General features: G+C 54.1%; 16 protein-coding genes and 1 non-coding gene across 17 annotated transcripts; 8 read left to right on the top strand and 9 right to left on the bottom strand.

The window, feature by feature from the left end:
• The first annotated feature begins 284 nt into the window (after positions 1-284).
• Positions 285-407, top strand: OGAPODRAFT_t10. The gene has a single exon. It is a non-coding gene; the product is annotated as a tRNA-Ile (tRNA).
• Positions 408-547: 140 nt separating this feature from the next.
• OGAPODRAFT_6307 (uncharacterized protein) lies at positions 548-862 on the bottom strand (the record flags this gene model as incomplete). Its single annotated transcript, XM_018355794.1, has 2 exons — positions 548-815; positions 846-862. 2 exons carry the CDS (start codon positions 860-862, stop codon positions 548-550), a joined length of 285 nt encoding a protein of 94 aa, XP_018213353.1.
• A 314-nt stretch (positions 863-1176) lies between these two features.
• Positions 1177-2048, top strand: OGAPODRAFT_92136 (uncharacterized protein; the record flags this gene model as incomplete). The annotated part of the gene is made up of 1 exon (XM_018357106.1): positions 1177-2048. One exon carries the CDS (start codon positions 1177-1179, stop codon positions 2011-2013), a length of 837 nt encoding a protein of 278 aa, XP_018213352.1. The 3' UTR covers positions 2014-2048.
• Positions 2028-3193, bottom strand: OGAPODRAFT_97043 (uncharacterized protein; the record flags this gene model as incomplete). The annotated part of the gene is made up of 1 exon (XM_018357926.1): positions 2028-3193. The coding sequence occupies one exon, from the start codon at positions 3191-3193 to the stop codon at positions 2057-2059; it is 1137 nt and encodes a 378-aa protein (XP_018213351.1). The 3' UTR covers positions 2028-2056.
• Positions 3194-3225: 32 nt separating this feature from the next.
• Positions 3226-6308, bottom strand: OGAPODRAFT_15337 (uncharacterized protein). Its single transcript, XM_018353668.1, has one exon. The coding sequence runs from the start codon at positions 6153-6155 to the stop codon at positions 3396-3398; it is 2760 nt and encodes a 919-aa protein (XP_018213350.1). The 5' UTR covers positions 6156-6308; the 3' UTR covers positions 3226-3395.
• A 479-nt stretch (positions 6309-6787) lies between these two features.
• Positions 6788-8883, top strand: OGAPODRAFT_15336 (glutamine synthetase; the record flags this gene model as incomplete). Its single annotated transcript, XM_018353667.1, has 1 exon — positions 6788-8883. A coding segment is annotated over one exon (1124 nt), but the record flags the coding sequence as incomplete, so codon positions are not given.
• On the bottom strand, positions 6788-8895 carry OGAPODRAFT_74822 (uncharacterized protein; the record flags this gene model as incomplete). Its single annotated transcript, XM_018355933.1, has 1 exon — positions 6788-8895. The coding sequence occupies one exon, from the start codon at positions 8893-8895 to the stop codon at positions 8098-8100; it is 798 nt and encodes a 265-aa protein (XP_018213348.1). The 3' UTR covers positions 6788-8097.
• A 139-nt stretch (positions 8896-9034) lies between these two features.
• OGAPODRAFT_15335 (uncharacterized protein) lies at positions 9035-10340 on the top strand. The gene has a single exon (XM_018353666.1). It carries the CDS (start codon positions 9046-9048, stop codon positions 10282-10284), a length of 1239 nt encoding a protein of 412 aa, XP_018213347.1. The 5' UTR covers positions 9035-9045; the 3' UTR covers positions 10285-10340.
• Positions 10341-11822: 1482 nt separating this feature from the next.
• Positions 11823-15732, top strand: OGAPODRAFT_81212 (uncharacterized protein; the record flags this gene model as incomplete). The annotated part of the gene is made up of 1 exon (XM_018356497.1): positions 11823-15732. The coding sequence occupies one exon, from the start codon at positions 11823-11825 to the stop codon at positions 12966-12968; it is 1146 nt and encodes a 381-aa protein (XP_018213345.1). The 3' UTR covers positions 12969-15732.
• OGAPODRAFT_15334 (uncharacterized protein) lies at positions 11829-15732 on the bottom strand. The gene has a single exon (XM_018353665.1). It carries the CDS (start codon positions 15300-15302, stop codon positions 13026-13028), a length of 2277 nt encoding a protein of 758 aa, XP_018213346.1. The 5' UTR covers positions 15303-15732; the 3' UTR covers positions 11829-13025.
• Positions 15733-15905: 173 nt separating this feature from the next.
• On the top strand, positions 15906-18760 carry OGAPODRAFT_92129 (uncharacterized protein; the record flags this gene model as incomplete). The annotated part of the gene is made up of 2 exons (XM_018357105.1): positions 15906-16444; positions 16468-18760. 2 exons carry the CDS (start codon positions 15906-15908, stop codon positions 16490-16492), a joined length of 564 nt encoding a protein of 187 aa, XP_018213344.1. The 3' UTR covers positions 16493-18760.
• OGAPODRAFT_15333 (uncharacterized protein) lies at positions 16086-18760 on the bottom strand. The gene has a single exon (XM_018353664.1). The coding sequence runs from the start codon at positions 18696-18698 to the stop codon at positions 16608-16610; it is 2091 nt and encodes a 696-aa protein (XP_018213343.1). The 5' UTR covers positions 18699-18760; the 3' UTR covers positions 16086-16607.
• A 97-nt stretch (positions 18761-18857) lies between these two features.
• OGAPODRAFT_15332 (uncharacterized protein) lies at positions 18858-21639 on the bottom strand. The gene has a single exon (XM_018353663.1). The coding sequence runs from the start codon at positions 21612-21614 to the stop codon at positions 18948-18950; it is 2667 nt and encodes an 888-aa protein (XP_018213342.1). The 5' UTR covers positions 21615-21639; the 3' UTR covers positions 18858-18947.
• A 481-nt stretch (positions 21640-22120) lies between these two features.
• Positions 22121-23283, top strand: OGAPODRAFT_74816 (uncharacterized protein; the record flags this gene model as incomplete). The annotated part of the gene is made up of 1 exon (XM_018355932.1): positions 22121-23283. The coding sequence occupies one exon, from the start codon at positions 22121-22123 to the stop codon at positions 23000-23002; it is 882 nt and encodes a 293-aa protein (XP_018213341.1). The 3' UTR covers positions 23003-23283.
• On the bottom strand, positions 23054-23325 carry OGAPODRAFT_92125 (uncharacterized protein; the record flags this gene model as incomplete). The annotated part of the gene is made up of 2 exons (XM_018357104.1): positions 23054-23067; positions 23106-23325. The coding sequence occupies 2 exons, from the start codon at positions 23323-23325 to the stop codon at positions 23054-23056; spliced, it is 234 nt and encodes a 77-aa protein (XP_018213340.1).
• Positions 23326-23523: 198 nt separating this feature from the next.
• OGAPODRAFT_15331 (uncharacterized protein) lies at positions 23524-24228 on the bottom strand. Its single transcript, XM_018353662.1, has one exon. It carries the CDS (start codon positions 24220-24222, stop codon positions 23611-23613), a length of 612 nt encoding a protein of 203 aa, XP_018213339.1. The 5' UTR covers positions 24223-24228; the 3' UTR covers positions 23524-23610.
• Positions 24229-24276: 48 nt separating this feature from the next.
• Positions 24277-25286, top strand: OGAPODRAFT_97030 (uncharacterized protein; the record flags this gene model as incomplete). Its single annotated transcript, XM_018357925.1, has 1 exon — positions 24277-25286. The coding sequence occupies one exon, from the start codon at positions 24277-24279 to the stop codon at positions 25261-25263; it is 987 nt and encodes a 328-aa protein (XP_018213338.1). The 3' UTR covers positions 25264-25286.
• Between the last annotated feature and the right edge of the window lie 6 nt (positions 25287-25292).

Genomic DNA, 25292 nt, shown 5'->3' with positions numbered 1-25292 from the left:
CTCGGACGGCCCAAAATAAAGGATTCTGTCCAGAAGAGGTGGCCCAATGCGGATTATTTGAATGTGGACAATCTACACCAGAGCGAATAGACCCTTTAATCGGTCAGAAAATTCAAGGAAAAATCCTACAGCCCCCAGAGGCTGTCCAGAGGCTGCCCAGAGGCTTGTGCTACACAAACGTCTGGGATGTGCCCAAAAAGCTGGCCTCTATACGCTGTGGTGTAAAATTCTATTTCTCCTCCTGTTCTATGCCAATGCTGCTCAGCAAAATTTTTTGAAAAAATGGTGCATTAGCTCAGAGGTCAAGAGCATCGTGCTTATAGTCGGTCAGACGTCTATACTAACGTCACACATCGTTTCATTACGAAGTTACGCGATGGTCGCGGGTTCAAACCCCGCATGCACCAAATTTTTATTTTTGCAAAAAGCTTTTTTTTTCCAGCAGCCTATCGACGTGCAATCGTCCTTTCTTCAGAACCCGATTGCCGAACAACATCCACTCTCTGTCTACTGTTTTTCCTCTTTGTGTATCTGCTATTAGTCTTACTTATGCCTCAGCCAACTCTCTCAGACGTCTGATGGTGGATCTGATGGTGGCGGCAGCAGCAGTCGAAACGGTGTAGGCTCCTCCAGCAACAGTCTTCTTGCAAGACTTGCAGGTCCAGATTCCAGCAGCTCCTCTCTTGACAGTCTTCTTTCCGCAGAACGAGCAGTCGTACGTGGAGTGTTGTTGAACTTCGAGTTTCTTACATTGTCTTCTCAGGGAAGAACCGTATCTGACACCGTATTTACCGGTGATTCCAACCTTCTTAGTTCTCTTCGACCTATTTGGTTAGTATTGGCACAGGCTTCGGCCCGCCATGTGAAGTGTTATACCTACATCTTGGATACTGTAGTTTGGATAGTTTGAAAAATGGTTTAAAATTTTTTATATTCTCGAGCCCTGTGTCGTGGCACGTGACGGGGCGGGTAGGTTGCTGTGGCGCATGCAACAAGACAGATGTGTGTGTGGCGCATGCAAATGGCGGCGACCTTGAGGGCTGTCTAGCTGTTCACAGCGGGCAGCGCGGGTGGCAGCTCGCATGCCAGCTGGCCCTCTCGCGGCCACACGACCAATCTTTTTCCCCTCCAAAAATAAGTGTTTCTACTCCTAATAAAATATTTATTTATTTATTCATGGACGACGACGAGTTTTTGTACGGGTCCGCGGAGGACAGGGACGCGCAGCAGACGGAGACGACGATCGAGGCGAAGGACGGGGCGGAGCTGGAACCGGCGCAAAAAGCGGCGATCGAGGAGTCGAGCAGCGAGGAATCCGACTCGGACTCGGACGTGGAGTTCATCATTGGCTCGTCCGAGTCGAAGGCGGTGGCCCTGGACGACAAGACGAAAGAGCAGCCGACGCCAGGCCCAGAACAAACCTCTGTTCCAATTTTCACACAGACAACAGGACTAGACATAAACCAGGTGGCGTCGTACGAGGGCCAGCCAATCACACAGCTGTCTCTGGAGGAACTGAAGGAGAAGCCGTGGCGTCTGCCGGGCGCAGACATTTCCGACTACTTCAACTACGGCTTTGACGAGCTGTCGTGGCTGGCGTATTGCTCGAAACAGGACAAATTGCGGGCCGAGTTCAATCCATCGAAGCTGATCAACGACCTGATAGCGAGCGGCTCGATTCCGCCAAGTCTGAGCGGGCTGCTGGGCGGAATGTCCGGTGCAAACGGCCAGACGCCGATGCCGCCTCCATTCATGATGGGAATGCCTCCGTTCATGGCGATGCCCAACATGTTCGGGCAAAAGAAAGACGGCGCGCAGCAGCAGCAGCAGCAGGGCTCGAAACTGCCGTCGCGGCCGGCCTCGAACTCGACGCCCGAGCCAGGCAACAAGTCGGGCAGGGTGCAGGGCAGCCAGCGCGACCAGGCTGACAGAGACTTCGAGACAGGCTCGCACCAGCAGAGCTACAGAGACCGCGACGAGAGAGGCGGCGGTGGCAGGCGAAGACGGCGCTAGATACTTTGTGTACACTAATGATAATTCAGTTCTCCCTATAAACCTAGTTGAGCAGGACAGGGTCTTCGCCGCTGGCCACGTTGCACTGGTGCATGAGCCGTTTTTCGTGCGGCTCGAACTCGCCGGTGACGCTGTGAATCACGCCGCGGTTGTGGAAGATGCACAGGTCGCCCTTGTTCCAGCCGTGGCAGTAGATGTGCTGCGGCGAAATGGCGGGCCGCATAAACCGGTGCACAATCTTGCGCGCCTCCTCCAGCTCGGCCACCACCTCGCCCGTCTTGGAGTTCACCAGCTGGTACACGCAGCAGCCGTGCACCTGCAGATGCTGGTTCTTGGTGATTGGGTTTGTCCACACCATCGGCAGTTTCTTAACCTTGGACTGCTCCCATGGTGGCAGCTCGTCCAGAGGCACCTCCTTGGGAGGCTGTTCGGAAACGATGGTGAGGCCGTCCGAGGTGGCCTTGCAGTTGTTGATGAAGATGTATGGGTGCGGGGCGTACACCACGGAGTGGTTGAGCGCGAACTGCTTGTCCTCGTCGGAAAGCAGGTCGAAAGCGATCTTGCCCGACGCAAACGCGGTGGCACCCTTGACAAGCTCCTTGACCTCCTTGGTGTCCTCGTAGACAACCTTCTGTATCTCGTTCTTGGACGGGACAACCAGCCCCAGCAGCGTCGTCACCACGGGCGGCGCCAGCTCGTACAGCGCCGCGTCGATGTGCCATCTGTAGAAGCGGGTCTGGCCGCGCGCAACCTCTTCGTCGCTCAGGATGTCCTTGTGGAAATGGTGGTGCGTCGGATGCTCAAGCGTGAAGGCCTTCATGCCCTCGTGGCCCGCCTCGAACGAGCCGTTGCCCACCATTTGGACCTCAGGCCGGGTAGGCACCGAGCGCCCGTCCTTGGCCAGAATCGACTTGGCCGAGTGGAACAGGCTCGGATCGTGGCCGTAGCCGCTGCTGGTGGTTGGATCAAACCGCACGGTCAGCGAGTGCTGCGACTCCGGCGACAGGTTCTCCTGGTTGGGGACCACCAGCACGGAGTAGGTCATCAGACCTTCCTTGAGCTTCTGGAAGTCGGCGTCATTCAGATCGGCAGGGTTGGTGGTGTAGCTGGGCAGACGGACCTCTGCGCCAAAAGGCTGGCCGTCCAAAGGCACAAATTCAATACTGGTTTGTTCTGGCATCTTGTGTGTGGCCTGTGACAGGGCCTTATCTGGGTTTATATACTTTGGCCTGCGCTCATGCATGCATGGACACACCCTTGCACACGCAAAGATAAGATACTCTAGATGGCAATTCGGCGTGGCCGAGTTTTCGCTTGCGCCGCACTCCGGACCCCGGGCCGGCACCCTGTCCGCGGGGAGAAAATGAAGAAAAAACTGTATATTAAGTACACTTGGCCAGCATCTGCTTGACCCACGGCTGGCGCCGGAAAGAGTTTCTGGCCACCACGGCCTCCAGCAAGCTCACCCACTCTGTTTTCTCGCGCTTGCTGTCGCAGCCAAAGTAGATCGTCTCGCCGTTCGAAAACCGCAGCCGAAAAGCGTCGTTCAGCAGCAGTCGGTCGCTGTACACACGCCTGCCGCTCTGGGTCTCGGTGGCCGTCTTCCCCACGTATTCGACCTCCACGACGCGCCGCAAATTTATCCGCGCCCGCAGCTTCTTGGTGGTCTCGTGGTGCGCGCTCAGGTGGTACCCGTCGAGCTTGAAAAAACGACGCGTCCAAGCCTCGATGTCGCCGCCCTCCTGGTACATGTAGCCCTCGTGGCGCGTCGCTAGCGTGCTGCGCACCTGCTCGACCTGCTCGTACGCGCTCTTGATGCTTGTTGGCAGCGTTTCGTGCTCGCTAGTGCGCGGAACAAATAGCATGTTGAAGTCGACCGCACACACTTTGTGTGGAGCAGCACACTTGCCGCCCACGGTCTGCCACTCGTTCAGCCCATCCAGCTTGAAGATCTTGGACTCGCACGTGACGTGCTCCTTGAAGTTGTCGAACGAGATCTTGAGCTTTGCAAATGAGCCGTCCGGAGCCAGCGTGTGCGCGAGCGGGTCCTTTTCTGCCGGCCAGGTCACGTATCGCGTCGACGTGACGATGTCCTTGAACCCGAGCAGCTTTGCGAGCGCGTTCTTCGGCTTTGCCTTGCGCTTTTCCACCACCTCCACCAGCTGGTCCTTGGGCTTATCGTACCGCAGCTTGAGCGTGAGGACGATCTCGAGCGACGCTCCAACCACAAGCTCGAACTCCTTGTTCACCGGCACAAACTGCGCCGACTCGATCGGGAAGTAGTCTGTCGTGAGCCGGTGGATCGAGTTGTCGAGCACAAGCTGGAACTGCGCGTTGCGCCCGCCCAGCTCGGGCAAGTTCAGCTCCCGCACGGCCATCACGCGCAGGAAAAACCGGCCCTGCTCGCCCAGAACGAGCGGCGCGGGCTCGTCGACTTTTGTCGAGGACGACAGCGCAGAACTCACCCGCTTGGCAGCAGACTGGATCGAGCTGATGCGCGAGTTCATCTGCTCGTCGCTCAGCGTGCTCAGCGGGGCAGCACGCTCCAGGTCGCCGTATTTGGGTGCTGTCTGGCCCGTGGCAATCGACAGGTCTGGCACGATCGCCGACGCCTTGTCTTCTGTCACTTCGCTTCGCGCGTCGCTCACTTGGACGCGTTGCTCCAGGTGCGGCCCGTTGCTCTCGAGCGTCAGCTTGCTGTTGGCTTCCTTGACCTGGAACTCGTTGCTGGTCATTTTCTTGAGAATCATGAGCTGCTCCACCTCGTTCGCAGACATCCGCGGAATCTGGACGCTTTCGTTGTCGATTTTCGCAGACACAGGCTTTCTGCTGAGTGTTCCGCGCCGCCACACGTTGGAGAGCGTTTCTGCGTTGGCAGCAGGCGTGATGGCCGGCTGCACGCGCGTCTCTGGCTCCCAGGCCTCGATTTCCCGCAGAAACGAGTCCTCGCCGTCCTGGAGCAGGTCCGAGAGATCGATCGAGTCGAGCGACATTTTTGAAGTCTCGGTGTCCTGGATGGAATCCAGCGGGTTGCGGAATGTTCGTTCAAGAGACACCTCTGGAGCGGCAAAGCTGGCGTGGCTGGACGCTTGGTCTCCTGTTTTTTGCTCTTCTTTCTGCTCCTCTTCCTCGTCGTCCGCCTCGTTGTCGTCTCTCGCCAGCAGCGGACTGCCGATTTTGATCTCTTTGAAATGGTCCTTGCTAACCACGTACTTCTTCGGGTCGCAAACGCTCTGGAACGACGGCTGGGTCTTGTGCACTTTCTGGAAGTCTTGCTGCGTCGACCAGATCGCCAGGATGTCTTCGGGCTCCGCCGACTCTGCGGACGAGACGCGTTTCTGCGGCAGTGCGATTTCGGGGCCTTCAAACGACTCGTACAGATCGTCCATAAACAGGGCTTTCTTGGGGCCGTGCTCGCTGTCGTGGGTCTTCATTGTGTCGTCGGCCGTCTGGTCGACGATATCGACCGTTGCGTCGCTGTCTGGTTCCGACCCGCGGTCGGAAGAGCTGCCCTCCTCGGCAGAAACGAAATCGTTCTCGCTCAAAGAGGCGGTGCTCTGCACAGATACGTGGCGAGCGTTATTATGTGGGGTGGGTCTGGTTTTTTGAATGGAGAGCGAGCCGGCAGAGTTGGCGCGGGAGAGCGTAGGCTGTTCGGGTGGGGCATTCTGCAGTTGCTGGCGCAAATTCTTCTGAGGACTGCCGGGCCGTTTCTCGTCGACGGCGATGGTTCTTTCTGAGTCTGCCGACGCGCTGGACCGCGCGGACGGCGAGTCCCACAAATTGGCCGCTGCAGACGGCAGATTGGGCATCGACTTGACGGAATAGTCCGACTCCGACGGTTTCAAAGCAGGCAGTGGTCTGTCAAACAGCTCGTCTGGCCCGATTTTCGGCTCAAAGGCAAGCACCGACTTTTTGATGGGACTCTGTTCAAGAACACGGGGGCCATTGAAAACAGGGGTTTCTTTTGCGCTTGTATTGATGTTGTTGTTGTTGTCAATGTTTACATCCTCAATTTGTAAGGGCTCGGTGGTGGGGGAAGATGATAGGCTCGGGTTTTGTGGAGCCTGCGAGCTGATCTCTCGCAAGAGCTCGTCGACCGACTGGTTGGCCAGTTTGAAAATGTCGTCCGTAGAGGTCATCGCAGTGAATTATAGGGGCTTTTCGAAATATATATGTTCAGTGTTTTTCTCTTTCCAAAAGCGGAAGAAGAACGAGTGTCGACGAGAGGTGTATTTTTTTGTTTTCTCGACGTGAAGTCGTTTGCAACTGGCTTGTCGACGGTGCCGACGCGAAATGGGTTAATCGCCAATGATAAAGTACAGATATGTAACACGCCGAAATAGGCAGTTGAATGCATGGCGTCGGGCAATCACAATCCCCCGCTGCACCACAGGACTCCCCCAACCAGGATGGAGAGCCGGCCAGACAAGCGGTCGAATGACAAAAAAAATGGGCGTTATCATCTTTTCTTTTTCGCGTCTGCAGAATAGGGCCACAAGATTCACAGCTTTGAAGCGAGCACACAGGCGGTCGTTTGGCTCTCTTCTCGGCCAATAGGAAGCCTACCAGCGCACAAGGCTTATGGCCCCTGTTTCCGGATCCACCTTTCGGCCATTTCCGTTCTCCCTTCCCTATTCCGCAAGCAATAAAAAGGTCGTGTGCATATACCACTTGTTTCCAACAGCTAACAGAAATTTGCAGTCGTATAAAAATAACCTGTTATCCGCTACAACGAGATAATTTAGCTCATTCCCTCTTCTCAAACAAACTACAATGGTTCAAGAAATCTCGATTTTGGAACACACCAACATCCTGTCCAAGTATTTGGATCTGGATCAGCGTGGAAAGATCGTCGCCGAATACGTCTGGATCGACAGTTCCGGAGAAACGAGATCCAAGGGCAGAACCCTGTCCAAGAAGATCACAGACTTGTCCCAGCTGCCAGAGTGGAACTTTGACGGCTCCTCCACCGGCCAGGCTCCCGGCGACAACTCGGATGTGTACCTGAGACCCGTCGCCTACTACCCAGACCCATTCAGAAAGGGCGATAACATCATTGTTCTTTGTGAGTGCTGGAACAACGACGGTACCCCAAACAAGTTCAACCACAGACACGAGTGCAACAAGCTCATGACTGCCCACGCTTCTGAACATATCTGGTTTGGCCTTGAACAGGAGTACACTCTCTTGGACCCTGTGGACGGCTCTATCTATGGCTGGCCAAAGGGAGGTTTCCCAGCTCCACAGGGACCATACTACTGCGGTGTGGGTACCGGAAAAGTGTACGCCAGAGACGTGATCGAGGCGCACTACAGAGCGTGCTTGTACGCCGGCATCACCATCTCTGGTATCAACGCCGAGGTCATGCCTTCCCAGTGGGAGTTCCAGGTGGGACCATGTGAGGGAATCAAGATGGGAGACGAGCTCTGGATCGCCAGATACCTGCTCAACAGAGTTGCTGAGGAGTTTGGTGTCAAGGTGACATTCCATCCAAAGCCACTGAAGGGAGACTGGAACGGTGCTGGCTGCCACACCAACGTCTCCACTGCCTCGATGAGAAAGCCTGGCGGAATGAAGGCCATCGAGGAGGCCATCGAGAAACTCTCCAAGAGACACAAGGAGCACATTGCTCTTTACGGTTCCGACAACGATCTCAGACTCACCGGTCGCCACGAGACCGCCTCCATGGAGAGCTTCTCTTACGGTGTCGCCAACAGAGGCGCATCTGTCAGAATCCCAAGATCTGTCCAGGCCGAGGGCTACGGATACTTTGAGGACAGAAGACCAGCTTCCAACATCGATCCTTACCTGGTTACGGGTATCATGGTCGAGACTGTTTGCGGCTCCATTCCTGACGCAGACATGACCAAGGAGTACCAAAGACAGTCCGCTTGAGGGTGAAAAAGAAATAGTGTAAACGATAAAAGTAGATAATGAAGAGTCATTAAGAGTAATTTCCGGTTTCCGTGGTTTTTTTTTTCTTACAGGAATAAATGACTCTGCGCGATTAAAAATTTTAATATATTTTTCGCCCCGATAAGCTGCTCGCGGTGCAAGGTTGTGTGTGTGTGTGTGTTGGGACTATGCAATGTATGGCGAGGTTTCGCCGCCGTAGTGTTCGTCGTCCGAGAACTCAGACTCGTTGTCCGGCTCGGACGCGTGAAACAGATTGAGAGACGACCTGAACTTCGGGATCAGCGGCGAGTTTTCGGCTCTCTGTCTCATGAGCTTTTTGAGCATCGAGTGTTCCTCGTTCTTGAAGCTTGTGGCTCTATTCTGCAAATCCGAAAGCCACTTCTCGTTCTCCTTATTCAGGCTTTCGATAAACGTCTTTCCCTTATTCAGCAGCTCGTTCGCATTGATGTTGCTGCTTAAGTTGCTGGTAAAAGTGTTGAGCGTCTTCGTCAGCTGTGTATATGGCTCCTGGTTGAGTTTCTCGGTCCGCGGAGCAAATTTCATGATGGACTGTTTCTTTGCCAACTTCCTTTCCTCGGGGATATCCATCAGTTTTCTGCACGCCAGCTCCAAATTCCTCACCTCTGACTCGACCGATTCCAGCTCGTCCCTCAATTCGAGCGCCTTGCGCTGTTTCGAGGCCAGCTGGAACATGAGCGTGTTTAGCTCTTCAGTCCTTTCGTGGGCCTCTTTCACGTTTTCCTCGATTGGAATGTAGATTGGCAGACCCTGCTTGTCGGCCTCGTCGTCTGGGCTGTGTTTGTCGGAGCTCTGGCGCAGTGCGAATTTGATTAGCCCCGTGCTTTCGCTGATGACTCTCTCTTTCAGCGGTCTGTCGGAGCCGACAATTGTCGCTCCGCTCAGCTGGTTCAGATGCGATCCGGACAGTATGGACAGCGACTGTTTTTTGCGCAGCTGGCTCATGCTTGAGCTTTTTGCGGCAGGTGCTCGTTTTAAGTGCTGTGAGCGATGCTCCCAAACCGGCAATACCAAAATAAAAATCGGTAATTTTTCACCAAATAATTTAAAGGCTGGCTGTGCTGAAAGGCAATAAACCACCAACGCTGACAGTTGATGTCGTACCTGGAATTTCTCGGACTGCTGCGGGCGGCCATTTTCTCCCGCAATGGTCCACTTGTGGCTTCGTCGATCTCGTATCTGCTCCAGCCAGAAGTGCTCCAGAAAAAGGCCGACTACCACACTTTTCTCGTCTCGATGCCGCCCGCTAGCATGCTCCAAATACCGGACACGGACCTGCAAGCCAGCTGGGCCGACCTCGTAAAGGCGTACGTGCTCGTGGTGAAAGCTTTTCTGGTCGACTCCGACCTGGAAGCCGCCATTGAGCAGGCCATCAACATGGTCCTGTCTCTGGTGCGAATCGCGCAAAAAGAGGACGGCTGGATCTGTGTGCCGCTCATGACGGCCACATCCGAGCTGCGCCAGCTCGGATGCATGTACTGGAACATGAAGAAGGGCGAAATAACCCTGAAAAACGATACCGTGCCGCTCGACGAAAGACTCGTGGACGTGCTGCAAAAACCGTTCAAAACGTGTCTCACAGACAAGTCCGACACGCTTGCGCGGTCCAAGAAACAGTACGTGTATTTTTTCGCCAACGAGGTGCTGCGCTGCTACTTCAAATTCGCCAAGTACGAGGCTGCCTCCAATTTGTCTAAGGTGCTCAGCAAGGCGCCGAATCTGCCCGCGCTGGACCGTTCGCCGAAATCTCACCTGGTCAATTTCCACTACTACAACGGCCTCGTGTGCTGTATGAACGACGATCTCGTCGCCGTCAACAAACACATGACTGCTGCGCTAACTCACTGTCCCAAGGAAAGCATCAAACATCAGCAGCTCATACTTGTTGTACTGCTGCCAATCAAGTTCCTCATTGAAAAGAGACTGCCGGCAGCCGGACTTTGGGCCCAGTATCCGCAATTGCAGGTTTTCTACAACCTTTTCCACAGTCTCAAGGCGGGCGATCTGGCCGGCTTCGACGAGGAGTTGGGCATGCTGCAGGGCCTGCTGCTCAGAAAAAGGCTGTACTCCATATACCTGCGGCTGCGGCCCTTTATTGAGCTGCGGCTGGCCCGCAAGGTTTTCGCGGTGACGCAGAGCCACCAGCTCAAACTCGTGGACCTGCAACGGGGGCTCGAGCTGAGCGCGGGCCGGCCGTACGCGCTGGACGAGGTCGAGAGCAGGCTGGCAAACCTGATCGCCCAGGGCCTCGTCAAGGGCTACATCTCGCACGGCAACAAAGTGGCCGTGCTAAGCAAGAAGGAGCCGTTTCCAAAACTGGTTACCCGGACGTAGAGCCGAGGTGCAGCCAAAAACCAGATTTTAAATATCTGTAAAATACAATAAATGACAGTGGAGCTTCAATTGGTAAGTCTGCCATTTTTCCCCTACTGACCGGTAGTCGCAGTTCAGACTCGAAGGAGACACGATCAACGACATTGTCTCGAACGCGCGCACCCGTGCGATCGGCTGGGACAGCTGTGTCCGTGCGGACTACCTTACCGTCGAGGAGGCGGACTGTCTCAAGAAAGTGGCTGGGTTCACGGACGTGCGTGAGAAAACTAACTACATACTCAAGAACGCAGACTTGTACTCCACCAAGATTATTTCGCTGCTTGCCAAGGCGCCGCACGACGACATTGTGCGGTTTGTTCTTGTTTCTCTGATAGACACGATGGTGGCCCCAAAGTCGACCTTTTCAAGGAACATCCTCAGCATTGCGCATCTGGACGCGTCGCTTCCGTACCAGCCGCTGATCAAGCTGCTGGACTCGAAAGACGAGTCGATCAAGCTGAGCTCCTCGTACGTGCTGACTCTGCTGCTGATCGACGAGAGCGAGTCGCACGACGGCCAGGAAAAGGTGTTGCGGCCACTGTTTGACTTTTTGTCGGTCCGGCTGCTCAGCTCGACAAAACTGGATCTCAACTTCTTCTCTATCCAGCTTTTGAAGGAGCTTCTCACCATCAAGCAATATAGAGCGTTCTTCTGGCAAAACCACGAAACTCTGTTCCCACCGCTCCTCAAGGTGTTCACCGAGAGACGCGGCGAGCTGCAGATGAAATACTACGTGACAATGTCGATCTGGCTATTGACATTCATCCCGCAGGCGCTCGAGGACATCGAGACGCAGTACCCGGAGCTCGTGGGCACGCTGTACGTGGTTGCCAAGGACGCGGTGAAGGAGAAGATTGTGCGGCTTGCCATTGGGTCGTTGCTGAACTTGCTGAGCTTGAAGAAGGACCGCGATCAGCTGGTGAAACAGTTTTTGCTGGTGAAGGGCCTGGAGATCACAAAGCAGCTCATTGAGCGGAAATGGGCCGACGAGGAGCTGAAAACGGACCTCGAGACGCTGCTGGAGATCCTGAACGAGGCCGTGACCACGCTCACCACGTTCGATGAGTACGAGAACGAGCTCAGAACCAAGAAGCTCAATTGGTCGCCATCGCACAAGTCGGAGGAGTTCTGGATCGAGAACGTTGACAAGTTCAAGGAGAACAACTGGAAGCTGCTGAAAGAACTGCTGCAGCTGCTGGACGCGTCGACAGACCCAGAACAGACGTATCTGAACCAGGCGATCGTGTGCTACGACGTGAGCCAGCTGATCAAGGTGGCGCCGGAGGTGGTGAAGGTGCTGGACCGGATTGGGGCCAAGGCGAAGATCATGTCGCTGATGAGCAGCGCAAACACTAACGTCAAGTTTGAGGCATTGCGCACGACACAGCAGCTTGTGGCACGCTCGTTGTAGCCGCGTCGATCGACGCGATGAAAAATAGTCCGAATAAATAAATGCACATTAAATGAAAAGCCAAAAAATTAAAATTTTTCAGCCTGCCATGTCTCTAATCAACATCTGTAGAGAGAACAATGACCCGTTCTACCGGTACAAGATGCCGGCCATCCAGGCCAAGACAGAGGGCCGTGGAAACGGTATCAAGACGAATGTTTTGAACGCGGCGGATGTTGCGCGGGCGCTCGCGCGACCAACGGCGTACGTGATCAAGTTCTTTGGGTTTGAGCTCGGTGCGCTCACCAACATCGACGAGGAAAAGGAGAAGTTCGTGGTGAATGGGCAGCACGATGCGGGCAAGCTGCAGGACGTGCTGGACAACTTCATCAACCGATTTGTGCTGTGTCCGTCGTGCAAGAACCCGGAGACAGAGCTGGTCATCACCAAGGACGACAACGTCATGAGAGACTGCAAGGCGTGCGGAAAGGTGACGAGCTGCGACCCGCGCCAGAAGCTGGTGACGTACATTCTCAAGAATCCGCCACCGAAGAAGAGCAAAAAGTCCGGAACCGCGTCCGCGAACGTTGGCGGTGGCGGCACCAAGATCGCTGAGATTGCTGAGAAACAGAAACAGTCGCAGGACGAGAACGTCGACGCAGTGCCGTTCGACGGAGAGGCACCTCCGTCGCAGAAGATCGAGGTCAAGGACGAGGAATGGGCCGTTGACATGTCGGAGGAGGCCGTCAAGGCGCGGGCCAGAGAGCTGGAGGGACTGACGCTGAGTTCCGACACCTTGGACAAGTACGAGGAGTTTGGCGAGTGGCTTCTGCAAGATGAGTTGCCTGACGACGTGGAGATCTTCAAAAAGGGCTCCGAAATGGGCATCATCAGCGACACCAAGACGATCGAGGTTCTGGCACAGGTGCTGTTTGACGAAAATATTGTGGACGAAATAGACGAGCACAAGGGCCTGCTGGGCAAGCTGGTGACTACAGACAAGCACGAGATGTCGCTTTTGGGCGGAATCGAGAGAATGATCGGCCTGAAACACCCCGAACTGGTCAAGATTGTGCCCAAGGTGTTGATGGCCCTGTACGATAACGATTTGGCTTCTGAGGACGTGATTAGAAACTGGGGGACGCACGTGAGCAAGAAGTATGTGCCGAAAGAGACGTCCAAGAAGGTGCGCAAGGCCGCCAAGCCGTTCCTCAAGTGGCTCGACGAGGCCGAGGAGGAAAGCGACGAAGAATAACTCACAGCTACGTAGCTAACATTCATAATGTTTCATTACTGTATCATGGCACAAGGCCTAAAAAAAGAGCTGCTTCTCCTGCCCCAGAGAGAGCTTCTCAAGCTGCTGGCGCAGGATCATGTCGTAGTCCACGTCCGCGCTGCTGCTGTTGCTCGTCGCCGGCGTCGGGTACTTGTCGTTGGCAGAATTGGACCGCGACCGCGACCGCGAGGACCGCTTCTTGCGCGCCGCACTTGACGTGCGCTGGTGCGTCTTCAGCCCCACCTCCTCGTACAGCCGCTTGTACTGGTGCCCGCTGAGATTGGGGTCCTGCAGAACGTGCCGGACACGAGAACTCATGTGCCGGCGCAATTCTGCGTCCACAGACGGCATAGATAGCACCTTGTACACGAACGTGGACCCGTTCGAGGTCTTGTCGCTCAGAATGTGGCGCAGGGTGTCAAGCGGCTGTGCCGCGTCCTCGTAATCCAGCACATCGTCGCCGAAAATGCGCATCAAGATCAGGTCCCGCGGCTGCAGACTGCCGCGGTAGTTGAGCAGCTTCAGCACGCTCAGATTGCCCACTTTCGAGCAGCAAACCTTGACAAAATCCAGACCGTCGTCCCGCTTGTCCTGCAACAGGATCTTTGTCAGCATCAGGTGCCGGTCGTCGATGATCTGGCACGTGTCGAGGAACCACGTGATCAGGATCGAGCCGTTGGAGTCGCCAACGAGCTCCCAGAACCACGTCAAAACACACGTAGCAATGGCGACGATCGTCTCGCGGCTGACGCTCTCGCTCTCGAGACACGTCCGCACAGCCCGGGCACCGAACCTGTTTTTGGACAGCTCCAGAAACGTGCTGAGCATTGCCTCCGAGATGAAATCGTTGTACGGAACACCAAACTTGAGCACTCCGTGGATCACGTAGTTGGCGTACTGGTCGTTGAACAGCTGTGTGCAGTACGGCTTGACGGCCTCCGAAACCATCCACTTCTCTCTGTCTGTAGCTATGGTGTTGATGATTTTCTGTGCCGCCCAGGTGCCGTTCTTGTGCGCACCTGTCTGTGCAAAATACGGCGTTAGCTTTTTGATCATGGAGTCTCTGATTGGGACATCGCAGACCTCAAACAGCTTTTGCACAATGGTATTGCCCAAGTAGTCGGACGCGAGCTCTGGAAGCTCGTTGTGCATTGCCAGGGCCAGCTCCTCGATCTCAAGCTTCGACAAGTGGTTTCCGTCCAGCTGTTTCCTGATCTCTCTCAGCTTCGGGGTATCAAAGTGTCTCACAGCAGCAGGCTCTGGCATTTTTCCCAGGTCGGACTTGCGCACGCTCGGGTAGTTGAGGGCCTTGTTGATGATGATATTAAGATGCAATCTCTCGCTTGGAGTGAGGTTAATTTTCTGGAGAAGGACGTTCAGCGACGACTGGAAAATGAAAAACTTGTCGTTCAGGATCGTCATTTTTGAGCCTCCGCTTAGCAGCTCGTCCTTCTCGCCATTAGTTGATGTGGTTGGCACGTTTACAGGTGACTTTGGCTTGTCTTTAAGCGACAAGATCTTGGCAAACGATACTATGCAGCTCAGCCCCGGAATCAGCTCTTGGTAGTTCATCTTGGACTTGCAAGTCATCGCACTTTCCACGTCGGCGAACTCCGCAATGGCCACCAGGTCGGCGTTCTCCGTACATGTCACGATCCGAACAGAAATCATTGGGCCGAACTGGCTGAGCATTTTGTAAAAGTTCATGGAGTTGGTGAAATTTGCGTCGCTGGGGATGTTGATGAACAACAGTGTGTTGGTTGGCCCCAGAGATGGGTTCGTGTGGGTGGAGGTGATGGAGATACACGCTTCTGGCAGGTTGTCCTGCAACTTTGGCATGGGCGAGGGGTGTGGGAAGACGGCGCTTGTATGGGAACGCCGTCTGACGTCCGGATCGTCCAAAATGCCAAACGGAACAGGCGAAATTAGCTCCTCTTTGATCGGAGTGTACTGCTGCAGATACACCTTCTCTGACGGGTTGAACATGGCATTGTTGGCCGAGTACGACCGCAATCTATTAGTGGAGTTGATCGGGGGGGTCGTAGGCACCGCACTTGAAACGCTGGCCGAGAGGATCGAGTCGAGGTCGACGTTGAGCTGCGGGACCTGGAGCGAGGTGTTGTTGGCGTTCGGCTCCTGGGGAACCTGCAAAAACGTCGAGCCGGCGTCCTGCTGGTCAGACCAGATGCTGCTCTGGATGGACGACGACCGGATCCGAGACGGTGCGGGCTGGCTAAGGAAGTTCGGGTCCTCGTACACTGCGTTGAGCCCAGGGCTGATGCTGACGTTGAGCGAGCCTGTTTCGGGCGGCATCAGCGGCGTGTTCGCCGCGCTCGCCGACGATACTTGTCCCGCACTCGACACCAGCTTTGTGGGCAGTGTTCCGCTCCGGTGCCTTGTGCGAATCCCCACGTTGGAAGCAGAGCTGACAGAACACGAGTTCATCGGATCCAGTGCCGGTGTTCCGAGCAGGCCATGCTCGGACCCCAGGAAGCTGGACAGATCGATCGAAGCCGACCGCTGCTGCGCCCCGGCCGTCTTCGGATCCTGCGGCGGCGTCAGTAGCACATTAGGGTTTTGTTGGAAGTCTCCAAACAAAGGCAGACCTTGTTGCATTGGTTCGGTTTAATCTGTAAGCACGCTGCTTGCTGACAATTCTAGACGACTAAGGCTGTGTGGACGCTAATCTAGACAAACTCGTTGGTTTCTAACTATTCTATAGGAGACAACAGGATAGTTTGCTGAATGTCCAAATGTTCTTTTTATGTATTTTGTTCAAAATTCCCTCTCTTTACCGGCCGTGCCAAATTTTGTGGCGTAGACGCACGACCGTTCTCGGCGTGAGCCGGGGCAGCCCTGCCGGGAATTATTGTGGGGAAAAAAAATTCAAGCGCGCGCAGAGCTGATCCCGATCTCATGTCTTCTTCTTCTTGCTACGGCCGCTACCATGGCACTTTTGCTACGCCCTACGAGGAGCCGTCTAAATGGACGCCGCCCAGCATGTGTGGCGGCCCACTGACTGCAATGGCCGAGTTTTGCACGCTGAAAACCGCGTGGAGACTGCTCAAGGTGACTCCGCTGCTTCCCTCGCTGCCCTACGACTACACAGAACAGCGGGTCTATAGTCCGCGGTTCAAAACGCTCAAGTTTACCGCCCAGCCACCACTGCCAGCCGAAACACACCTGTCATACGCCAAAAAATTTTATTCCAGCTTTTATCAGAAAAGAACCAACTCGAGAATCCTCAACTCCATCGCCCTGCTGCGCAAAATCGACCCTGCTCGCCACACTGCACTTGACCTCGTGGAGGACCACGTACAGGCGCTCGAGTTCGGCACGCCGCCGCCCACAAACGTCACGGAAACCGCCAAGCAAACGGCCAGACTGATCAACAGCCTGCGGCTGCTCAACCTCGAAAACACGCTCGAGAAAAACTACGGCCGCAACAGCGAGCCGTGCCTCATGGTGCAGGATCCAGACATCTGCAACGATATCTGGACTGAGCTCAACTTCCTGCGAACAAGCCTGGAGCCGATTTTGAACAGTCTTCTGTGTATTTCGGATATCCCCTTGTCAGACAGTGTAGAAAGCTTATATGGACATTAACACCGTGCTTCGCTATAAATCCTCCATCACCTCGTCGTCGTCGATAGTCTGGAACAGCTCTGTCTCCGGCGGCCGCAGCTGCTGTCTGGGCTCTGGTCTGCCACGGAGCCCGGTGTTGGCCTGGCGCACCCGCTGTGGATGGTGCGGGTGGTTCTGAAGCAATTGGAAAAATCTCTGGATGCGCGGAACGTGTTCGGCAGGAAGCCTCGTGAAAACACACCGGCCAAACAGCTCCAGATGCGTGCGCGGCACGTTCAGACCGTGGAACTCGTTGATGAAACGGTCCAGCGTGTCCACAAACACGCGCAGTCTTTCTCTCTGTATAGGATCGGCGCTGAACAGAGCGCTGTTGACGTCGTCTACGCCCTCGATCACCGCAGCAATGATATCTAGCAGCTCGGCAGCCTCTCTTTCTGGATCCTGAGGAGTCTCGAACAGCTGCAGTAGATGGTTGCGCAGTTGTGCGACTCCCTCACCGCTGAAAACGCAAAAGATGGATTTTTGATGCAAATTGAACTCCTGGGGAGGCTCACGGCAGAACTGGGTGATGTCCGGCCGCAGAAATTGAGACACTCCCGTGAGCGATATATGTGTAAGTTTTGGACAGGCCTTGAGCAGCCTGTAGATAGGATATATGGTTAAATTCATGCAATAACTGAGATGGACGCGCTCCAACGTGTCGTCGCTGTTTCTGGCGTTGTTGGCAAGAGCAAGAATGCCCTCGTCGGTGATTTGCGCGCACTTCACCAGCCCGATCCGTCTCAGTCGGGGCAGCTGCGACAGCTCGTACACTGTCTCGTTGGTGAGCTGTGTGCAACATGCGAGGTCGATATACTGCAACCGGTAGCAGCTTTTTATGAGGTCTTTGGCTCCAAAGTCTGTGATGTTGCTGCAATGGCCGAGATGTACGTAGTGCAGGTTCTTTCCGAGCGTCGCGATGGCACGGAGCGACGCGTCGGTGATGGCCGTGCACTTCGACAGCACCACGTTCCGCAGCTTCGGGGCCAGCTTAATGACCTTCTCGACGGCCCTGTCCGTGATGTTGAGGCATTGCGTGAAGTCAAGGATTCGCATCTTGTCTAGACACAGCTGGGCGCCCGTCTTGGACTCGAAGCACTCGTACGTGATGTTTGCGTTTTTTGAGATTTTGAACTCTTTCAAAAACTCGAGTCTAGAGAATAAATTGTGCAGCGACTGGTTGGTCACCTTTTCGCAGCCATGCAGATCGATCTCGACGAGGTTCGGGCAGTGCGTGACCAGCTGGTCGACAATCTCATCGTCGACGTTGTTGCAGTCGCTCAGCTTGACCCGCTTGAGCAACGGACAGCTGCTGATCAGCGCCAGAACAGCCGTCTTGGACACCTGGAAAGACCCTGGCGCATACAGACCCTGGAGCCGCTTGCAGTTATTGGCCAACTCGTAGTATATGTCGTCCTGGATGCCCTTGACACCCGTGAGGTCGATCGACTGCAGTCTGTGGCAGCCTCGTATTATCTCGGAAATGTGCTCGTGCGAGATGTTCGAGCAGTTGACGAGCGTGATCCTCTCCAAATTGGTGGCCCCAGAAAACAGGCTTAGGTACTCGTTGGTCACCAAATGCGGCACGAGCGAGAGGTTCAGTCGCTTTATGTATTTTCTATAGTCCCATGTAGTCTGTGTGCGTGGAATGGCCATCACCTTGCCCAGGCGTTCGAAAATGGCCCGTGAAGAAATCCCCGGACGGAACCAGATCAGCTCAATAATCAGATTCGCCCAGTACCGGCACGTCAACGCCACAGAAATGAGATCCGACTTGGAGTTCAGGTATGAGAATATAACACAAAGAATCTCTGGCGGAAGAACTGCTATCGGACTGCGAATCCCGCTCGACGTGTAGCCCGAGTCCGACGTGATCGAGCTGTTCCGCGCCCTCGACCGCAAAAGCAGCTTGCGCGCGTGCTGCTCGTTGTCTGTGTCTGGGTCGTTCATCTCCTCGTCACTACCCGTGCCGTCTGGGCCCGGAGCGCGCTCGCTCAACTTTCTAATGCTAATTCCAAGCGGATTGGAGCCCAATGACGACATGGACCCCAGCGATGAGCTATTGGTGTTTGGTTGGTCGGACATGCTCAGAGCTTTGCCCGCAAGAGGTTATCAGGTCACAACAAATCAGCAATCGACTGTATGGCACTCTGGGCTATCAGAATGTATCCCTCGTGTGTATATATGCTGGATATAGCCTCAAATATGCACAATCCCGACTGTGAAGTACAATCTTCCTTGTGTCGAATTCTCTATTTATCATTGACGCCATCAGACGGGAGTTTTTTTAGCGTGGAAAACACACCCGTACACCGAGGACGCGAAAAGATCTACCTAAAACACTACATCCTGATCGGTCTCGTCCACCACCGGCAGAGACTCCAGAACCTTCAGCGCACGCGCAGCGTCCTCGCGGAATCCGCTCACCATCTCGTCTGTCTTGTGTGCCACCAGTTTTGCCGCCTGGTCAGCCTGGTAGTTGATCCACTCTTTTAGAGTCATCTCGAGCTCTTCTTCGGGCATCTCCGCCACAAAGCCCGTCAGTTTGCCCTCCAGGTCGTCGTTTAGCGACTGGTAGTGCGAATCCAGCAGTTCCTGAGTATACTTGATGGCCTCGTTGAATTCCTCCGTGTACGATCGCTTCTTGATTGGCTCCCAGAGCGGCTCCTTCCTCACCTCCGGAGTGCTCTGGTTCTCAGAAAGATGTTCAATGTTGAGCGATAGGTTTGAGGGGGAGCGGGCAGACTGAGCAGGCTCGCTGGAGCCACGCTGTAAGCTGTCTTGGCGTACGTTTTCCTGACCCTCAGATACAACACGATTAGGCGACGAGTCCATGTCCTGGGCCGTTTGTTGGGGGACGGGTTCTGTAGACACCGGCAATTGTGCTGGCTCTGCGGCAACTTCAGAAACAAATTCATCTTTTTGGTCTTTATTCTCTTCAATGTTTTCGTCATGCTTTGTGACTTGCTGCTCGTAGATCTGAGCACGCTGTTGGAAAATATGGCGCTCGTACAGCGCGACCGGCTCGCCCATCTCTGCAGGCTCTGTGGGCTTCGTAGCCGCCTTTGTTTCCTGCTCGGCTTCCGGCCCTGGCTCTTGGTCTGCTTTCTCAACATTCTCATCCTCAAAGTCCTTGCTTTCTGTGCGTGGGATCTCTTTGAGCTTTCGTGCTCTTCGCTTTGCTCTTCTTCCGAACGAAAGCGGGTCATCTGACGATATGATGCGTCCATCAACAATCCGTGAACGCACACGAATGTCCCTCGCAACCAGTGTTGTGGGGGAGACGGTTGGCACTCTGGAAAGCTCGGGGGTGGCCTTCTCGTCGTCGAGCAACACATCGTTTTCGTCGTCATCGTTGGGCAGCAATTCTTCCATATGAATTGGTTCCTCAACTTTTGCTTCATCCTCCTCTTTCGCCTCCTCTTCAATGCTTTCCATTCTATGTTCAACTTTGGGCTCTATGTCCTCCTCGGAGAAATCTGTCTCCACCAGCTCCTCCACGTATTTTTTGGACTCTGGAGCCTCGTGGACAGAGACTGTGCCCACAGGGGCTGGCGACTGAACAGAATCCACGGTCCCGCGCTCCCGGAGTTCTTTCCTGTGAGCCCTATCTTTCTTTTTCTTTTCCTTCTCCTTCTTTTTCTCTCGTTTCTCCTTCTTCCTCTTTTTGTCGGCCTGCTTCTCCTTCTCCTTCTCCGCCCTCTTGCGCTTGTGGTGTTTTCCATGCTTTTCTTCGTGTTTCTTTCGCTTTTTAGAGGACAGATCCTCGGTCAGCTGTAGCTCCGGCTGCTTTTCGGAGTTTTGTACCGGCTCTGGAGTCTCTTTCATTATTATGTCATCACGGGTGCTCTCGTCAAGCATGTCCATACCCTCTGCAGGCCCCACAGGGTCCAGCTGCTTGATTTCGCGCAAAGACTCCTCGATTCCCATGGGGATGCCCTGACTGTCGGGTACTTCCAGTTCTGGGACGTTGAAATCGGGAATATCCTCCATTGGCTCGTTTTCGGCGTGCTCATGTTCTTCCTTGATTGGTTCTGGCATGTTCTCTTCCACTGGCTCTGGAACAGATTCGAGTTTTCTCTCGGCCGCCTCTGGCGCCCGTTCGCCAAAAGAAGACCGCGAACGGTTGAAGAAGGTGGACGACCGTCGCGAATCCTCCACATAGAAAAGATCCTCCAGCTCGTTCAGCGTGGACATCGGAATCTCAACAGGATCAGCAGCCCCTTCCATACTGTCATCTTCTATTATCTCCTCCTCCAGCAGCACGTCGTCTAGCGCCGGCGCAGACCGCTTGACTGGCTGCTCAACTTCAATCTCTGGTGATCTAATAGCGTCTACGTCCTTTGGCTGTGCCACCTTCTCGAGGTCGCGAGCCTCCAGTTCTTCATTATTATCCGACTGGTGTACAGCCTGCTCTTCCTTGTTCTGGCCCACCGCCTCCACCTCTATCCCCACGTGTGCCTGCTCTGGCAGTTCCTGTATCACCCGCTCAAGAGAGACGTCTGAGATCTCCACCACATCCATGTTCACGTCGCTGGCCCTTCTAGAATACACTCCACTGCGCCTTCGCCCTGCAAACACGTAACAGTCGGGCTTGCGTTTGCGGTGCTCCTCTGCAACGTTGTCTCCGGCCTCCCAACCCTCCAGACTCGTGCCGCAGTACATGCACGTGGTGGTGTCGTCGCCCTTTTCGTACGAAGCGTAATAGAACCCGTTTTCGGCCAGCTCTCGACTGGATGGCATCTTCTTGTTCCGTTCATGCGGCCAGCTCGCCAGCTTGAACGTCTGATGGCGTATGTCTGCCGAATCTTGCACGCTGGCAAACATGTCGTCCTGGTCCCAGCCCAGGCCCTCGCTCTCGTGCAAATGCCTGCTGCTCAGCACCCTGGAATACGGGCAGTCTGGCGAATTCCGTAGATGGCGTACTGAAGGAGGCTCTGTTGCGCCCGGAGCCCACCCAAACTCTTTCACCTTGCAAGCGAAGCACCCGACTCTGTCCATGTGAGTCTTTGTAGGGTCGAAGTAGAACCCATTGATCGCCATGGTCTCACCCGACGGGGTCGACAAATGCCAGTAGACCATCTCACCGGCCTTATAGACACCGTCGAAGGACGCCTCGCGCTCTTTCACGGAGACGTATTTCTTTCTCATACGCGAATAAAAATAAACAAACAAAGGAGAAGATATTTGATATGGAGCAAATATGGAAAAATTTATTTTTGCGTGGGGGGGGAGCAGAGAAGGTGCTAGCTTGTGTTCTATCCAGGATGGTCGTAGAGGAACGGCTCAGGGGGGCTGGATGTCTGCTCTGTGGGGCCTCGCAGCCAGCCAACAAACATGCCCCACCCGTCCCTGCAGTACCCCCTAGCCTGCTTGCCAGTGCTCTCATTTTATACCAAATCGCAAGGCATTGTGCGTGTGTGGTTATCTCTGCCCCCTCACTCTGCTACATGACAAGTAGAGTCTTCTTAACCTAGTTATTTTAGTTAAATTATTTTTATTTTTCAATGTTTGCACAAGTGAAAGAGCGCCTGTTGCTGCTGTTCCGCACGGGAAAATACGCCCAACTGTCGCCCGAAGACTTGGAAAAAGTGTATCAGGTTTCCAAGACGTTTCTACGGCTGAATGAGTCGAAACTGGACCCATTAGAGTACTACACGCTCCTGGAACTGCACTATTTCCTTTGTCTGCTGACAACAAGGGACACAGAGGCAAAAACGGCGCTGGACAGGTTCAGCGACAGGTTTGAAGCCAAGGACAGTGAGAAACTGGTTGTTCTCAAGAGTTATTACGTCGAAATCCTCGGCAAGAAGGACGCCCTCGATTACCTGGAGAAGGCGGCGGTGCCGTTGATCCAGACAAGACCGAGTCTGACGGCAGAGCCTGTTCAGCACCACGAGAAAGACCTGCGGCAGATTGAAAAGCGAAAGGTGGCGCTCAAAAGCGACTCGCCAGCCAGTTACATCAAAAACCTGCTTGAATATATTAACGATACTCCGCTGGATTACGAGTCGTGGATGGAGCTGGCAGAACAATACGTTGCTCTTGGCGAATACGAAAAAGCATACGACTGTGTCCAGGAGGTGCTGGTGGGCGTTCCTGCCGCGTACGTGGTCTGGTGTCGTGCAGGAGAGCTTTGTCGGCTGATGTTTCTTCGCGACGGACGCGGCAAAGAGGTCCTGCAGCAGGCGACGAGATCTTTTATGCGTGCGATCGAGCTTTGCGAGCTCCACACGCGCAGCTGGTGCGGTCTGCTGGCTGCTGCGAGAGACCTGAAAGACAAAAAGCTGGAGGCTATTGCCAGAAACAGGCTGGAGCAAATCGTGGAAGGCCGCACAAACGACACCGATGTGGGGAGAGTCCGGGAAGTGCTTGCACTCATTGGCTAGACGATGGCGCAACATCGGGAGTCCTGTTTGGTGGCTCGGACCTGCTGTTTTTCAGAGTACCTGCTCTGTGGGGGCCCCCACAGCTCTGGGATGAGTCCATCACGTGTAGTTTCGGTATATTTAATGATCATGAGCGAGCTGTTGGAAGCATTGATGCGCTCGCGAGCAAGCTCTTGTTTCAGCCGGTTGTTGTACTGGTTCAGTCTCTCCAGCTTCATGGTCTTCATCTTGTTTAGCTGGACGATTCTCAGCAGTTTCTCGTGTTCTGCATCTGTGAAGTTACCTGATGCTTTGAATGGGCTTCTTTGCGCGTTCAAATCCATCGTTGCGACTGTATCGTACTTTGTATGTCCTAATATAATTACTTTAAACAAACCTAATTAGCTTGTATCAGGTTTGCATCCAAAACAATGCATTTCGCGGCTGTGCGGCTTGCGACGTGGTTGCGTGGATCAAACTGTGTCTGTGTGTTGCCCTATCGAGGGTGTTGTGCGTCCGTTTTAGGGACATGCCGTAGTATTCGTAACCACTATTACAGCTGCATACTTTATACAACATAGAATTGGAAATAGTTCAATTCGGAACCCCCCGCGCAATAATGCCCTTATTCAACCCCCTACCATCTGTTCCTTCGACTCCAGCTTGATGCTTGCAAGATGCTCTTTAGTGTCCTTCTCCTGGAGCTCCTCGGCTTCGTCCTGGCCGCAACCGCAGTCGTAGTCCTCTAGAATGGTGGAGCAGTCGTATTCTTGCTTGTGAAGTCTTAAATTTACCTGGTTATGGATGTGGCAGCCCCACAACGCAGCGGTTTTTCGCGAGCTGAGCTGTGGAGGGTATTTATCCAATAGCACAGCAAAGTGGCGGGCACAGTCTCCACAGGGGTACACAAGGGCAAACGAGCGAATATAATCCGCGAGATGCTGTTTCTGCTCGGGTGTTGGCGTCTCTGGATATCTGGCCAGGATGGTGTGAAATAACTTCCAGGACGCGTTTCCTAGCTCTGCTTTGAGCGTCTCATTGGCCATTTTGGGCATGAATGGCACCGTGTCTTTGACGTCGATTGGCTGTGTCTTCTGCGAGATTGGCACAGGGGCATCGAGGTGGCTTTCCGAGAAGGAGTTATTGGAAACCGCAATAACCAGTATCACCAAGATTACCACGGTGCCGAAAACCACGCCTGGAGATTTTTTGAAAGACCGCAAAAGTCGTGAGATGTTCATTGGTATGTGGATGATAATTATTTCTAGGGATTTTTAAAATTTGATTTAATCTACATGTCAAATCGAGTCCCCAAATATAACCGCATCGACTCGTTTCAGATTGATGCTGCTCGCCAGATGCACCAGCTTACGACTAGCAGTAGAGTGCCAATGCGTCCTCCGGCACTCAGGACGCCCGAACGTGAGCACAAACTGCCAGTCTCGACAGATTCTCCCAGTTGCGCCTCTTGCGGTACCGTTATAACTCCGGGCCCTGTGGCCACGTTGCCCATTAAAGACACCCCGAGCATCAAGGTGGGAGAGTTCAAGATATATACTGCTCGCCACCCGATCCTCAATGCCACCGAGATCGACGAGTTTGAGTCAATTCTCAACTTGCCCGTTCCTGAAATGATCTTCGGAAATAACCGAGTTCGCATAAGCCACCCTAGACTCGAGATCGATTTTTGCGCGCTGGATGCCCTCAAGCTTGTGGAGTCAAACCCGTCAAACCTCATACAGGTCAGCTACGCCTCGGAATGGGTGAAAAGCCGCCAACATAAACACCACAACAATTCGGATGTCGTGCTCGAAATGTACAAACCCTTCGACTGGACCTATACAACCACATACAAGGGCACCGTAACGGGGACGGCATTTACACGTGACGACGAAATGAAGATTCCTTTGGAGAAATTACAGCGACAGGACCCGATTTTGTTTTTTGATGAGATGGTGCTGTACGAAGACGAGCTGGGCGATAACGGCATTTCAGTGCTCAGCATCAAAATCCGAGTCATGCATTCGTGTTTGCTCCTTTTGCAGCGGTTATTTGTGCGCGTCGACAACGTTCTATTGAGGATATTCGACACGCGAGTCTACATTGATTTTGAGAACGACCTGGTTATCCGCGAGTTCAAACAGCAGGAGATCGAGTACGACAAGTTATTCCGTCTATGTACCGGTAATGACCCGCGGAAGATGATGCGTGACATTAACTGGTGCTCGCAAAGACTGCCCGTGGTGAAGGTCGAGCGCGAGTTTGCCAAACTGAGTATATAACTTGAAAAAATTATTACTCTATAATCACT

The sequence above is a fragment of the Ogataea polymorpha genome, assembly GCF_001664045.1.
Source record: "Ogataea polymorpha strain NCYC 495 leu1.1 chromosome Unknown OGAPOscaffold_1, whole genome shotgun sequence".
NCBI classification, from domain to species: Eukaryota; Fungi; Ascomycota; class Pichiomycetes; order Pichiales; family Pichiaceae; genus Ogataea; species Ogataea polymorpha.
Note: the sequence above shows the minus strand (reverse complement) of the source record. Positions and strands in the feature narration are given on the sequence as shown.